This window comes from Ictalurus furcatus, chromosome 15 (assembly GCF_023375685.1).
Source record: "Ictalurus furcatus strain D&B chromosome 15, Billie_1.0, whole genome shotgun sequence".
Lineage (NCBI taxonomy): Eukaryota > Metazoa > Chordata > Actinopteri > Siluriformes > Ictaluridae > Ictalurus > Ictalurus furcatus.
Genome location: NC_071269.1, coordinates 19,837,063 through 19,852,539, shown reverse-complemented (window position 1 = coordinate 19,852,539; position 15,477 = coordinate 19,837,063). Strand labels below are relative to the sequence as shown.

The window sequence follows — 15,477 nt, the reverse complement described above, 5'->3', positions numbered from 1 at the left end:
AGTGCACGGCTGTGTCTTGTTCATCCGTTTTAATTTGTCTCTTATTTACTTTATGACACCTTTTGTCAAACGAATGAAAACTGCTCTTAAATGGTAATTCGGGCCTAATGGAAAAAGTGGAAGAACTGTAACCCTTTTATAGACCTGGTTAGGCGGCACGATCGTGAAAAGCATCTCCGTTCGCCTCTCCTCGCCTTACCTCGCCTCGCTCTTCCTACTGTATGGCTGGCATCGAGACGGAGGCTTCTTGTGTGCCGCTATGATGCATGAGCTGCTCCGTGACACATGATAATGCTCTCCTACAGCGCTCGGATCTTCTGCTCTAGTTCATATTAGATGCGAGGTTTCCTCACTGTCGTTTCAATTGAATGAAGACCGTGATTGTGGCATGTGTACTGTACTTTTTGCTGCGATTCGTTTTCGAGTTGCACACTGTTGACCTGTTCAACCTTTCCACTCTGACCTTAGCTGCATTAGTCATACAGAAAGATGCTTTGACTTTCTGTGGTGTGTGTGTGTATGTGTGTGTGTGTGTGTAGCAGTGTTATGCTACACTGTTTACCTGCATACAATGGTAGTGAGTGCTCTTGCCATTCAGGTGGCAGCCATGGTAATACACGCTGCAGTCATCCAGAGGGCTGAAGCGCATGAAGCCATGCTGCAGCGAGTTGTCCCTCTTCTTGTGCATGTTGTAGTGCCTTATCACATCCTGTTTACTGGTGAATCTCTGTTCAGCAGGAACACAGCAACAGGTTACTAAAGGCTGCTGCTAGTAGTATGTGTGTGTGTGTGTGTGTGTGTGTGTGTGTGTGTGTATATGTGTGTGTGTGTGGGTGGGTGGTTGTGTATGTGGGTGGTTGTGTGTACTGTAGGAAACTAGCAACATGTTATTTTATCAGTCTGGCAACAGCTGCACAGCACGAGAGCCAACTGGCAGCCAAGTCAGCGATGCGAAGCATGTGTCCAGCGCAAGACGTCTGAGACTGATCTCGTGATACAACGAGCATGTGAAGGTTGTTTTTTTTTTGTTTGTTTGTTTGTTTTTTAATCTTATTATTTATTTATTTCTTGTTTGCATTTTCCTTCATTCCCTCAACCGTTCTCCTCTCTGCCTCGATATGACTACAAGTGCACTTCTTCCTGCCTCGCTGTTTGCGCGAAAAACATTCCCTCCGCCTTGCATCTTTATTACTTTTCCAGCGTTTTTAATTAAGACGGATCGCTCGACTTGCGAGATCGTAGTTCTGATGTTCTCGGATTCAGAGAAATTATGTTCCGTGCAGACGATTTCCCGAACGTGTGCCCGGGAAAAGAGACGATAAACAAACAAACAAGACACCAAAAAATGTTTCGCTTTTCATTCCCCCAGCTGATTGCGGTTTTAATTAAAGTAGTAAAGCGTGGGTTTTTTTTTTTGTGGGTTTTTTTTTTTCTGTTCAGGGTTTGCATGTAATAATAAGGGAATACACCAAGATTCCCTCCTAAAATGATACGACACAGCAGAGTGGAGAAGGGGGGGGGGGGGACGACAAAAAAACGAGAGAAAAAAAAACACAAACGGGATGTATGGGGGGAAAAAGAGAACTTGAGATAGAAGCGAGGAAGCAAATCTGCGGTAATTGGGCTTAAGCTGATGTTTCAGGAAGTGTAACAGGAGACAATGAAATCAATGAGCTTATTTTCTACAGAAATATGCGACAGGAGACAAAATATGACAGAAATGTCTAAAATGCAAAATGTAATTGGGTATACATGAAGCTTGTCTTACATACAGGGGGGGAGGAAAAATTTGCTCACAGAAATACACGTCTCATTCGAACAGGTATTGTATTTCAGTACAGAAAATATCCACAACAATATTGGGTCTGATTAGGGCAGATACTCCAGATATACCGTATGTGATAGAATCTTCCAGAATGGTGGGGAAGAGCTGAAACCGAGCGTTAAGTTTCAGTCCGAGTGGTCATCTGGAGTTATGAGGACCTGCTACATTTATTTTCGGATTCCCAGTACTGTGCGGGATGAGCACAAGGCCATGAAAGGAGAAGAAGGGCCCGGTGTCGCAGCGGAGCGGCCGGATAATATTCCACCGCTGTGTCATGTAACATTTCATGAGTTATCACTTCCAAAAGCCTGCTCATTTGAGCCTCGCTTTTCTTCTAGGTTACGAACATCTAGCCAAGTGTTTGAGATCTGTCTGTCGTCACCTTCGTCTCCGAGCCGTTAAGCGTCTTGGGGTTCGCCCGATCGAGTTGCTTTTATAAGAAGTCATTTTTGTAACAAATGCACGTTTGTGCAAAGGCAGTCTGAGGAATTGTTCTCTGACGAGCTCGACGTGAGCTGCTAAGCCAATATGCAGTTCGTGCAACAGCTGTCTTCTCTACTAACAAGATCTCGACATGTTTGTACTGAAAAATTGGAATTACTACACAAGCGGTCTTCAAACACTGAACAGCTTTCGGTTGCATAAGGATTTTTCTCGCCTTTTATTTTCCCACCATATGCGCAGGAGGCTGGAGTGCCAGTGTTCTGATCTGCTTAATGCTGATTCTGCTGCGTCGTACATGACAACTCTCGAGACATGGATCCGATTAATAACGTGAAAGGGGGATTAGCAGTGGCCCCAGAGTAATAGCAGATGTCCTCGGGAAAAAAAAGAAAAAGGGGGGGCCTACTGGAACAATCTTATTGAGGAATTTATTCTACTAATAAAAAGAGTTTAAATGAACTTGACATTATTCAGTGCTACACTTTACTGTTTCCTGTTATAAGGCAATAGCATGCCGAAATTACCCTCTCCCACATGTTTATCAGCCTCTTCACCAGACAGTAAGTAAGCGTCAAAACAGTGTTGTGACACTTTCTTATGACACAGAGGGGTCGTGAGTTATGGACTCATCCTCTCATCAGATGAGTGTCCGGAAACCTCTCTGCTTGTTTGCTCAGGCGGCTTTTTAAACCGTGAGAGATGGCTGTTTGAGGCGCTCAACCACGGCTGTTAGGCTACGGCATTATTCGGCCCACATCATCTCATTTATCAAGGTGTCTGAGAAGTGGAGGGGGGGTGGAGGGGGTGTCTGGAGGCTGACTTTGCAGTCAGGCTGCTAAACTATCTGTAAAGGTAATAGGAATCATGGAGTCTTGGAGTGAGCATTATGACATTTTCACATCATTATCAACAATAATATCAGCGCTTTTTTTTTTTTTAAAGAATAAATATTTAGTTAAACATTTAATCAAACATTTCTAGACTTAGTTAAACATTTCTATCAAATATGAGATGTGCATTAAATGAGATCAAAGTCCCCATGGAATCAAAGCAAAATCCCTGTGAAATTTTGTGGCTTTTAGTATGAATATGTTCACCTTAAGGTTATCTATAAACTAGTGTGCTGATAAAATCCGCATTTAGAAGATATATGCATTCAAAATGTACAGTCTCTCTCTACCACCAATACGGATCGACAGTTTTGATGACATCATTCTGCACTTCAGATTCTCATCAGATTTTCTGTCCAATCGAATGCTCTCTAGAATCTGAAGTGTCCCGCCCCCAACGTTATAAAATTCACCTTGCCGAACTTGCCGTTGTTGAGCGAGAGAAATCGTATCAGCGAGATTGGGGCATAATTGTGTCTTTGGCTGTTCAAAGGCGCGTGTATTATATGGTTTTCCAGCTGTTAGTTGGTTAAGAAGGAAATAGAAGGCTTGAATGCATTCACTTTGAAGAAGGAGGTATTTGTGCCAGCTCGGGCTCGCGTCCACGGTACTAACTGTCAAGTACGGCTTAGCCTGGGTTGTGAGGTAATCTAAACGCTATTGGCTATTTAAAAGGGGGGAGGAGCCACTCAACAGGACTTCCTGTTTCAGTGGAAATTATGTCAACACATCGAATAACGCTGTGCATTTCAAGTCACTTCACGAGGACTTTAACTCATCCATTTGACTCTTACAAAAGTGTTTATGGGGGGAAAAACTACATACGTTTTGCAGTCCAAATTTGTAATAAAAAATCTAAACATATATACAGTTTTATTTCATTTATTTTATTTTACTTTCGTTTAGTCCAGTTTAAAGATGAAATGTTTGATGGTTTTGGTATTAATGAGTGCAACTTTTCATCCATCTTAATTAAAACCAAATCCCTGACATTTATTATATTTCTTCTGAAATCTTTATAAGACTGGATACATTGGGACTCCATCATTACAGAATATCTACAGCATTGATGGGAGATAGAGTGCTCTATTTAACTCTACAGCATACTCTGTGCGTGTGTGTGTGTGTGTGCGCATGTGTGTGTGCGTGTGTGTGCGTGTGCGTGTGGACAGGTGATCTCACCTGATAGTTGCACTCAGGGTCCATGCAGTGGTAATGCTCTCTGTACTGATAGGCACAGTGCACATGTCCACAGTGCTGGCTCCCTGAAAACCTGCGAACACAATCAACACCAAATCATTACAGTCACCTTTCCAGATCAAGATATCTGCTCCTGTAGAACAACAAAACAGTCGCTTTGAAAGAAATGCTTTTATGTGCAATTAAAAGCATAACCTTTTGCTGAATGTTCCGAATGAATGATTTTCAGCCACTTCTCGCGAGGAAGTGAAACACGACCTCTATCCGTGCAGGGCTGAGCTTTAAAGGGCAATTTAGCCCTTTTATCCTCGACTGATAAACACCCTCACACTGACAGAATCATCTTCACGGAGCGCACGAGCCATTACTGGCGACTACAAACGCGGACAGAAAAGCGAGATCTCATACCTGCCCACGCTCCCACAACCATGTGATTACAATTCACACTTCAGTCACAGCAATCTCTACCAAATTAGTTCCATTGGCTTCAGAAGCAGTAGGTAGACTCTTATTAAACTGTAACCCCAGACGTAATTCACTCATTTGCCCGTGCTTTAAACCCTGCCAAATCAGCGCTCGACACTCCAGGTTAACAGGCTGTGCTTTAATCAGGGAAAGGTTAGGCCTAATAGAAAGGTTTGAGTGTGTCTGTGTGCTCCCCTCCCCTTCTTCCCTCTCCTCGCTCTCCGTGTCTGACTGGCCCGGGCTGCGGCAGATTGGCACTGCATTAAAGAGGCCCATTTCCTGAGTGTTTACAGGCTGATTATAACCCTGACGATGATGACTGTTAAAAACCTCCAATTACAGCTCAAAACACACAAATAAACATTTGCATTGCTGCTGCCAAGCGCACCATCTGCCGAAGTAGACAGAACACGGAGAAGTAAAAATGACATTTTTCTCTCGGAGCAGGATGTTTTCACTGATCACACTTGGGAAGTCCGAATCAGAGCGAAACGATTACTTTTTGTTTCGTTTGCTGTTCGGTTTGGGTTGGTTTCACACTACAAGGCTGAAAGTGTCCTCGTAAAACTCTTCAAGTTTTTCATTGCTCGTAAATATAGCGACGGACAAAGGTCAACAAAGCTTCGCCAAGTGAATGAAGTAATCACAAAAAATAACTCGGTGCATCATATCCACCATCTGTTTGTTCAAAAGTCCAGATATTCAGAGCACATCACACCTGCAGGACTGTCCTTTGGGTCAATTTAGCAGCTCACATCTACAAAAAAAACCACACACATCATGTTTGGGTCACTTCCTGCAGTAGACTCGATTCGGACTCGAATCCCATTCTCAATTGAACCACGCCCGAGTTTAATTGGAACTGGACCCGATAGATCTCGACTCACTCAGAACCATGCTGAGGGGGAAAAACACACCAAGGTTCAATTCAGATTAAACACTCCGTATGTGAAAGCAGCCTAAGAATGGTATGAATGGCACATTTTGTGTTACAGAGGACATGTGGTGTGGTTTGGGTTTCGTGTGCTTTAAAAAAAGGAAAAAAAAGAATCCAGACCGTGCCTAACAGCCCCCGAGAGTGCCACACTCGCACACTCATCGCTCTGTTCATCCTTGTGTACATTAGGGTCTGTTGGGAAAGCGGTCCACCCCTCTGCTCATCACCCAGCTGTATCGCTTTGCCGGTGGACAATTCCCACTCGCCGCGTCAGGGGGCTAATGGGCCGCTGCTATTCAGCAGCTGATTAAATATTAATACGGGCACGATACAGAGATTGCCGCACATCTCCCGTTACAATGGAGACGCGCCGATCAAAGTGTGAGGCAACGGTGGGTGCGCGAAAGCGTTTAAGAGGCAAAACTGCGACTAAACACTACGAAGGAAGTGTTTTAAACCTCAAACTCTGGAGGAGCTCGGAGATAAAGAAGTTTTTTTTTTCCTTCTCTTTTTCCTGCAGGGGGGTGGGTGGGTGTGTGTAGACGAGTTTACAAAGCTGCTTTTTAGTGCGAGTGTGCTCTCATTAGCGTGGAAGCCAGCGAAGATCCTCCCCCAGTCCCCCCTCCCTAAGATGTACCAGGCCGCATTTGCCCTTTTTATGAGTTCTCATTTTCCTTTTTTCTCCTCCTCTTCTTCCCTTTCTTATTTTCCCCAACACGGAAATTGAAACTGTATCTGGGCTTATCTGCTGCCTCCCCGCGCATCAACTGCCGAGATGTTTAGACAAATTTTATGCATTATGCAGTGCAAATATCAAAACAGTTCTTGGCAGTGCCAGCAGAAGCCTCATTAAAAATTCCTTAATTAAATCTTCTTGCAAAATGTAATCAGTCCAAGGAGGGTTTTTTGTGTGTGCGAGTGTGTGTGTGTGTGTGTGTGTGCACGAGTAAGTGCGTGTGTCTGTTAGTGCCAGGGCTTTGATTTGTGGCCTTCATGTTACGGCTTTGGGAGACTAATCATTTACGCCACAGCCTCAGCCTCTTTGAAACGCCGTTTTTTCTCCCTTTAAAACCTGAATAAATAAACAAATGATAATCACCTTTCTAGTGTCACGGCGAAATGAACACAGAACCCGATACCGCAGCACACTGAATCTATCTCTATGCTTTGTCTGGATTTGTGAATGTCTGTCATTTAGTTCATTCAGTGTCTTCATTTGCGGCAGAGATATTGAAAATGAAAAAAAAGGGGGGGGGCAACTGTTATCTGAGCAGCTCGTTTTCTTAGAAAAACTGCTCAGGAGTGTGTGAACACAGGGGAGTCGGCTTATAAAAAGCAGCTAATGTGTGAAACGTATTTGCAAACGTTTCCCGATGTTTGCTTAAGATTTCACAGCCTTTGCCATCATTATTACATGAAGCGCAGTGTTGGCAGGAAGTGTGGTACTGCCAAAGAAATGACTCACTTACTGTATGTAAATTCATCTTCCTGCTTGCTTATAAGTAATTTATAGTCTATGCACAAAAGCTATTTTGCCTACATACTTTAATAGTCTATAAAACGCAGCTCCAAATAAATAAATAGGAAAAAAAAAAAAAAACCACAAAGAAGTTGCTCCGAATGTTTGACAGGATGGATCTTTTCATACCTGGCGATATATTTCTGGTAGACGTTGACGTCCTCTGTCACGGGTTTCTCCGGAGGAAGGCCGTTTCTGTTGTGGTGCACAGAAAAGGGATGGAATTAATGGCAACGCGTGCTGTCGTTAATAATAAAAAAAGCTGTCACAATATTTAGTTAAGCATCTCGAACTCTGGTCTATCAATAAACATTTTCGAGCATGTCACAGCAGTTTCATTTGCGGATGAATCAGGGAGGTATAACTGAACCTTGATGCATGCCTTCCCCAAAAAAAAAAAAAAAATGGATGCAGTGCGGGGATGCATAAATGATTCATTTTTTTATCTTGGGAGTGCACAAATGGAAGGATGAAGTGATGAGGCGAGGCGAGTCGAGTCTGACGACGACTATGTGCTTGTGTGTGTGTGTGTTGTTTTTGTTTGTTTTTTTTTTTTAACTCAACCGGGTGCGATTTGAAGGATGACTAAAGCTCTTATTGCTGCTTTTATCCTCGTCTGAACAGTGACTCTGCGTGCAGCAGGTTCTCCACAAACCTGGCATTGGCGACAATTTGAGCAGCTCCACGCGGGGGTTACCCCTCAGGTTAATATACCTCTTAAGGCGTTGGTTTTGACAGTGGATTACCTGCTGTGAGTGCATGTGTATATTGCTCATGGGTGTGCATGTTTGAGTGTGTGTGTACTGTATGTGTGCGCACTCTGATGAAGAAGAGCTCGAGGATGTCATTGAGATAAACCTTAAGTACACAAGAAGTCACGATTGAGCAGAGACAGCCCCAGCACTGCAAGGGCCCCATAGACTAGTTTTAAAATTTAGTATCCAACCCAGCAGACCTTCGATTTAGCCACATTCCCACACTAATCAAACCAGAAACTGTTACACCAACAGAGCTAAAAGAGGAAGATGGCTAAAGCTGTAACGCCAAAGCTATATGTAATATATAATGGTTTAGTCCTTCTTTGAGTTCTTGGAAAATAAGACGCCAGAACGAAGTGTTCCACAGAGAAACTGACCGGAGAAAAATGAGACTACAGTGTGAAAACGTATTAATTTGCGTCCCATGGCGACACAGTTTTTAGCAGTAATATATCTAACTATCTGGTATCCATGATCTAAACATAGACTTCTAGGGTGTAATGGGTAATTCATTCAGTGAGGGTGAGAGCCAACCATATATCATCACTGCCGTGCCAATGGTGGGGGCTGCCGGGTCTGTAGTGATCGAGTGTAGCTAGTTCAAGAGCAAAGCGTCTAAAAATTAAACCCCTGATTCATTTAGACAATCATGTTAACACAGAGAACCAATATGCTTCATCCAGCGTGTAGCCATGGTGGTGGCCTGATTTAACTTTTCAGATCTGGTGTGTATATGTGAAATGTGAAATGTACAGGGACTCTTACTTGACTGAGGAAACAGTTCCAGTAGTGATGGAGTCAGTTTTGGAGAAGCTGGACTTCATATAGTCAGTGTTAAAGCCCATATGGCCCACCTGGTCTACTGGTAAGCATGGGGGTCCAACAGCTCCGGCAGAAGCGGCTGTTGGAATCACGGGCGTGCCCGGGGTGCCCGGTGTGGAGGACAGAACACTAGGCATCATGGGAGAATCACCCTTCCCAGGGAGAAGCTTCTGGATGTTTCGTATATCATATTTGGAAGGCCGGCCCACTTTACCTGTTTTGAAAGCAATTGCTCCGCCCATATCAGGGTTGCCTTCTCCTGGCTTGAAAAGGTGCAAGTACTTGACATTCTCCAGGTCATATTTGGAAGGCCTCTTATAAGCATTGCCATTCTGTTGCCTCAGGCTCTCACCCATCTTCAGCTTCTGGATGAAGAAGTCATATTTGGAGGCACGGGATGCCAGGTTATGGGTAGGAATGCCAGTTGGGTTGCCACTGATCTGGGCTTGCTTGTGCTCCACACTGGTGGAAAACATCTGAGTCTCAGGTCCTGGGAGGGAGGAGGAAGGATGCAGGAGTGTGCTGCTTTTTTCCGGCGTTATTTTCGAGTTGAGCTCCTCGGGTTTGGTGTGCATGGGCCAGGGCAGAGCTTCTCCGGCCTTCAGCTTGCGGATGTACTCCTCATACTTGGAGAAGCGTGCTCGGCGCGTGGCCTCCTCACTAGTCAGGGATGAGGGGTCTGAGGTAGCGGCTTTCATCTTCTCAAAACTGATCTTCTTGGCCAGCTCGTCACGGCCCTGCTGTTCATCGTAGCCAAACATGTGGAGGAACTCGTTCATGGTGCTGGCTGCATAGTCGCGCAGGACAGAGGCTTCCCCTGGGGAGTAGAGTTAACACAACATCAAGGTTTAACCCACATGTTGATGATTAAGCCTTACGTCAAGTAACGACGTAATGCGCACTTTGCGTATACTGCATATACTGTAGGCTTGTGCGCTATGACAAAAATATTATAATCATGATATGCATCACAATAAATACGTTTCATAAGAAACTGCCTAAAAAACAGTAGTGTGTTGTAGCATCTCAAACACAGTAGCATTAAAAAAAAATCATTTTATAATCCTTTTATTTATTGCCTGCAAAAATATATTAACACTGCAAAGGAGATTTGAGATCTGTTAAAAATGTAAATATTTTTCCAATGTAAAGATTGAAACAGTAGAAAACTTTATCGTACATAGGGTACATTTAAATATCATGTCATGGACCCTTTTATGCCATTCTATCAATCATGCACTGTTTTTGCTATGACAACACTTGCACATACAGTGTGGAAAATATTGAACCGGTTGCCACATAAACTTTCTTCATTTACTTGAGCAATGAAAGTTCACTTTTTCTTTTAAAGTTAATTAAAACACACTGTCCTCCCCAAGGACAGAGCGAAAATGCAATAAACGCATAGTTTAATTGCGTTATGTAGAAATTAATTCTGCGCCATTAACTTTCATCCAGGTTGGGGCGAAAAGGTTCAGGGAGATGGGCTGGAAGAAAATGCTTTGGTCTAAAAAGCAGGAACTACTAAGACCATGTGGGTTAGTTCACAATGTGTGTGTGTGTGTGTGTGTGTGTGTGTGTGTATATATTTATCTATCTCTCTCTCTCTATATATATATATATGTGCGTGTGTGTGTGTGTGTGTATATATATATATATACACATACATACATACATACATACATACATATATATATATATATATATATATATATATATATATATATATATATATAAAATGTTTTATACAGTATATATGAATATAGGCAGGAATATACACTTGCATGAAAGGTACACACCTCAAGTTTCATATAGTGTTTATATGTACATGTAAAAATGTCATTGAGGTAGTTTTTCTGTCAGGAGAGCTGGCATGATGCTTGAACCGTGCTTTAGATGACAACTTCGCCCCGGTGTCAGATACACTCCCGGGACTCATGGCCTCTCCCTCTCTCCATCCTGGCCTTAAGCCAGCTCTGCTCCAGACCTTTTCTTCATTTATTTGATTGCTTTTTTCATCGCCGGCAAACGTAAGAGCGGTAACGCGAGCCACGGCCTTGGTAATTAATACCAAAATATTTCAGCTTTGGTCTCGTATTTCTGTGTTATGGCTAAATCGGTCCGCCCGATCCCCCCCCCTCCCACCCCTTTGCTTTTCACATCTCATTCTCAGCATGTAAAATAATCCCCAAATTTCCATCGCAGCATCAGGGTTACTCCTCTCCATAGCACATTACAATGAAAGGCGATCTGGCAGATTGAAGGATCATGAAAAATTTAAACGAACTATATTGAGGCATTTTAGAGGAAACATCCGCTTCTTTGTTTTGGGTAAAATACTCGGGTAAGGCATACAAACGTTGATGATTACAGAAATGCAAAGGAATTAACAGTGTTTGGACGTAGAGTACATTTATTAGGCTGAATGAATGATAAGGGCTGATTTATTTTTGCAGATGGGATTTCAGCCTTCTGATACTGTAGACCAGGGCATAGATCATTTGAGCTGTTTTATGGCAAAAGCAAATTTTTTTATTATTGAATTCCTAATTAATAATTAACGTCTTTTAACAGTGACAAGAACATTTTTAACTGGTTAAAGAACATGACTCACTCTGATAAGGCTGGATATCAGTCATAAATTTGAAATGTAGTATCTCTACGTTCACATAGGACATGACTGCTTCGAGGTTGTCATGTTGGGTCATGCGATTTTACCCAAGCTTTAAAGTAAGCACAAGGTCTTTAATCTCTATCCCTGAACACTTTCCAAGGACACTAATCACAGCCACTGCATGTCTCTGGTCTTATTTCACCCATAGGTTTTCAAACAGTGGGGAAAGTCCCATCATTTCCTTATAGAAATCCCCCTCTGCTGCTCAACGTAGCTATCTATGATTACTGTAATTTGCTGTAATGTTTAGTAAAATCTGTATTTGCAGGCTTGTTCTGTTTTTCTGTATTCGTGTAAATACCCATAGTACTAGAACTAGTAATGTCAGGAGGAACAATTACAGCAGCTGTCTTATTTAAAAAAAAAAAAAATTTAAGTATAAAAATAAAAGTAATGTTTAGACGAATGTTGTTGTTTTTTTTACGTGTCGAACCCACTATCAATGGCGGTGCAATGATTAGACTCAAACTGCGCACATTAAGCCAGGACCTGAGAGCAGATAACCTTTTAAAACAACATGTAAATGAGCTTTTCTTCTCCAACCTTATCACACATCCTCCTAATCATGCCATGTGCATGTGGCTGGGAAGCCGCGGCTTTGGCGGAAAGGTGTGATTTGCCTGGCTGCGCTCCCGACTCGCTCGCTTTACCTCCCTCCCTCCCTCCCTCCCTCACTCACTCACTCTCTCTCTCTTTCTCTCATCACTGGAGAGTGTAAAAAGAAGTACCCTTAGTCTTGCCACTTTACGCTGCCACATTCCAGCCTGTGACACAGTCCTTGTCTGCGTTTGAGGCCACTGAGCTACATTTTTTTCCCTCACACCATGTGATAACAAATAGACACTAGGCTATATCTCTCTTTTGCTGGCCAAACATGGCCATCGTATCCCGGGGTGAGCATCTGAATGTGTGTGAGAAGGGAAGAAATGATTAGGACCCACTTATGGTGGGGATGGGGGGTGGGGGTGGGGCGCTATTTATGGACTAATCAAGGATTTACTGGCAACTTGAGTACGGCAGGAACATGTCATTCAGTTTGTTTTACTTATTTATTTTTTAAAATGTATTTTATAAGGGGAAATAAACAAATGAGAAAAAAACTAATAATGTTTATAAGAAGTCACCAATTAAAAGTGAACACAAATAGTATTCCTATTAAACTACTTACACTTGTTCTACAGATTTAAAAAGAAACTAAAGAAAGAAAAAACCAAAAATACCCCACAAGACTAAAAGGAATGCATATAACCTTTGAAGAGTCTAATTGTACCCATGGTCCAGCTGATACGATCTGAAGCTCATCTCTCTGACTGCATTAACAGTCGCTTTTTTACAGAGCCGAATTATTTATTTTTTTTACGGCCTGTGTGCGAATTCTGCGAGGCGTCAAAGTGCTGCACGAGGAGCATTCTGGGCTCGTGGAGCTGATAGGGAACCCACACAGTGCCTCGAAGTGAGGAGTTAAATGTTTTGAAGGTCGCAGTTTCTCTCATTGATCTTGCAATGTTTGTTAATTACATTGTCACTGATGTTGTGAGAGATAATTAAGCCACTATGTTTATATGCATAATTATGTGCGCTCCGCATCAGCCTTTGAAAGACAGCAGCGAGGAAAGGGAAGGGGGGAAAAAAATATTTTAATTGTGAACCGCGCAGTAACACGGCAATATAGATGCCCTAGTTACAATTAACAAAAGAGGAGGGTGGGGGGGGGGGGGGGGGAAGGAGGAAGAAAAACAAGTCAAAAGAAAAAGAAAAAAAAAAAAGAAGCGTGTGCTTGATGTAGCCTTGAAACACTTTGCTGCTGTTGTGAGATGCACTGTAAACTGGTGCCGACAAAAGGTGTAGCGTATTTCATGTGTCATATTTAGAGCTTTTTTTTTTTTTTTTTTTTTTTTAATTTTTTTTTAACAAATAGAACTAATTAAAACCACAAACATTTGCTTAGAAGACTTTCAATAAGACGAGACCACTTTCCGGCGGTATAGGTGCACGGTGGGAAAAGAAGAATTAAACTGCCACAGGCAAACAGTCATGCTAGTGGAAAATGAGATGAAATGGAAAATAGGTCTTTTGCAAAGTGAAGTAAAAAGAAATGTACCAGATCAACCATATTTTAACTGCTGTACTGAAAAAAAAAAGGGGGCAGCAGTGCCTTATCTGCATTTGTTATCTACTTCAGCTTGAGTAGTATTGCGCTTCGAGCACTACTGTACCTCACAGATCGCAGATAAGTCTGTGGCCAGTCTCAAAGTTCAGCCCGTTGTTAAGCAGTAAATATTTGTTTTTGCTGTTTTCTGGTGTTATTGCCACTTTATAGGATATGCCAACAAGTTTGCCATCTAATCTGACTGATAGTAATGCCTGATACTAAGAAGAGAAAGCACAAGCATTCAAGGCACATGTTTCTTTTCTTCTTCCAGAGGTCAAAAAGCAAACTACTTGGATGGTACACAAGTGCAATTAGGCTGTTTTTGCATGTAAGGTGCTCATAAAAATATGAGCTCTCGCTGAACTCTTCTCCCACCATGCACATGTAGCTGTCTCTTCATTTAATGCGTCATTCATGAGACGCATTCAGTGTTACAGAGTTATTCTGTAATGGCAGAAGGCTTCAAGCAGATGAGGCTTGGCTACTATAGCACTGGATTTGGTAGGTAGTAAAAAAAACACTCAAAATATAATCCTGGGTGTAATATAATATTCAATCTGCCCTGCCAACACTACCGGCTTTCTACTGCTATGTGTATAACACAGTTTTCTCTGTGAGTCTGATCCAAATATTCAGTTATTGTTGCAGGAAATCACATAAGTTCCTGTCTTCCCAGTTTCACCTGTCAGAATAGTGTCACTGGATATTCGTGAAGTAACTCTAGATAGCACTTTTAGATCAAATAAATAAATAAATAAATAAAGCGTTTAAGCCTGTAAGAATACAGCTCCATTTCCTGTGTCAAAGTCTCCTTGGGTTTATAGTTCTTGAATGTTTTGAGGTAAGATCAAACTAAACTAACATCTAAGGAAGACGTTTCGAGTGCTCTTAACGCTGGATTTGTACCTGGAGAAGAGAAGGAAGCTTGGCAGTTAGGGGTCTCACTGGACGGCGGGTAGCTCGTCTCTTTTTGAGGACTATCTGAGTCCCTGTCATCATGGTAACTGCCCTCGTGGGACATAGGCATTGCTTCGGCTTCGTCCCCATTGTCTTCTTCGTCGCTGCAGCCTTTGGGCTGTACCATGTACACGCCCTCTGGAGGCCCATCTTCTCCGCCATTGGCTTTGGACCCCTTTGGCTCGTCATCTTCGAAGGATGCCGGGTCATCAGCATACTCGCCGTTCACCCACTTCTCGATGGCCTCGCGCCGTTTCTGGTCCTCCTCTAGGCTCTGGCCCAGCGTCAAGCCTTCGGAGAAATCGCTATCGGGTCTGTCGCCCTCGTCGTAGTGCGAACTGCCCCGCTCGCTATTGTCCGCCAGGCTCGGGTCGCCCTCGGCGTTCTGGGAGCTGCCATCATACACCACCTGCCGGCTCAACTTGGCACAGATAGCGTTGAGTTTTAGGCCACCTTTTCTTTTGGCGGCCATCGTGGATTTTCCTGAGGTCTTTTCAGTGCATAAACCCCTTTCAGCTACAAATAAGAAAGAGACACAGAGAGGGGAAAAAAGCATTTTAGACAGGAATTGTTGATAACTAAAGCAATATTGTAATTCCATGACTATGACCCTTTTCCTCAGATACAATTATACAGCTACAGATGAGGGTTAACAAAGCGTTTCAGAAGAGTGATGCTGTTCCTACATGGCTTTTACATACGGTATAACAAAGGCTTTCACTAGAAATAATGAAGTAGTCTGACTAAAACCTTCAGTGCTGATTCTGCATCTATATTTTTCTTAAAATAGTCAAGTCAATGCACCAATTCGACAATAAAAAAGGAAGAGTTAAG

At 42.7% G+C, this 15,477-nt stretch overlaps 1 protein-coding gene across 2 annotated transcripts in view; it reads right to left on the bottom strand.

The window, feature by feature from the left end:
- The window catches only part of casz1 (castor zinc finger 1), an 81,633-nt gene that overhangs the window by 19,584 nt on the left and 46,572 nt on the right, over positions 1 to 15,477 (bottom strand). The window contains exons 2-6 of one of the 2 annotated variants that reach the window (XM_053643414.1): positions 14,593 to 15,159; positions 8,804 to 9,677; positions 7,410 to 7,475; positions 4,342 to 4,432; positions 563 to 727 (exon numbers count right to left, since the gene is read on the bottom strand). In XM_053643414.1, the coding sequence (XP_053499389.1) occupies positions 563 to 727; positions 4,342 to 4,432; positions 7,410 to 7,475; positions 8,804 to 9,677; positions 14,593 to 15,159 (1,763 nt within the window). The remainder of the gene's footprint in view (positions 1 to 562; positions 728 to 4,341; positions 4,433 to 7,409; positions 7,476 to 8,803; positions 9,678 to 14,592; positions 15,160 to 15,477) is intronic. The other variant, XM_053643415.1, reaches the window with a different exon arrangement.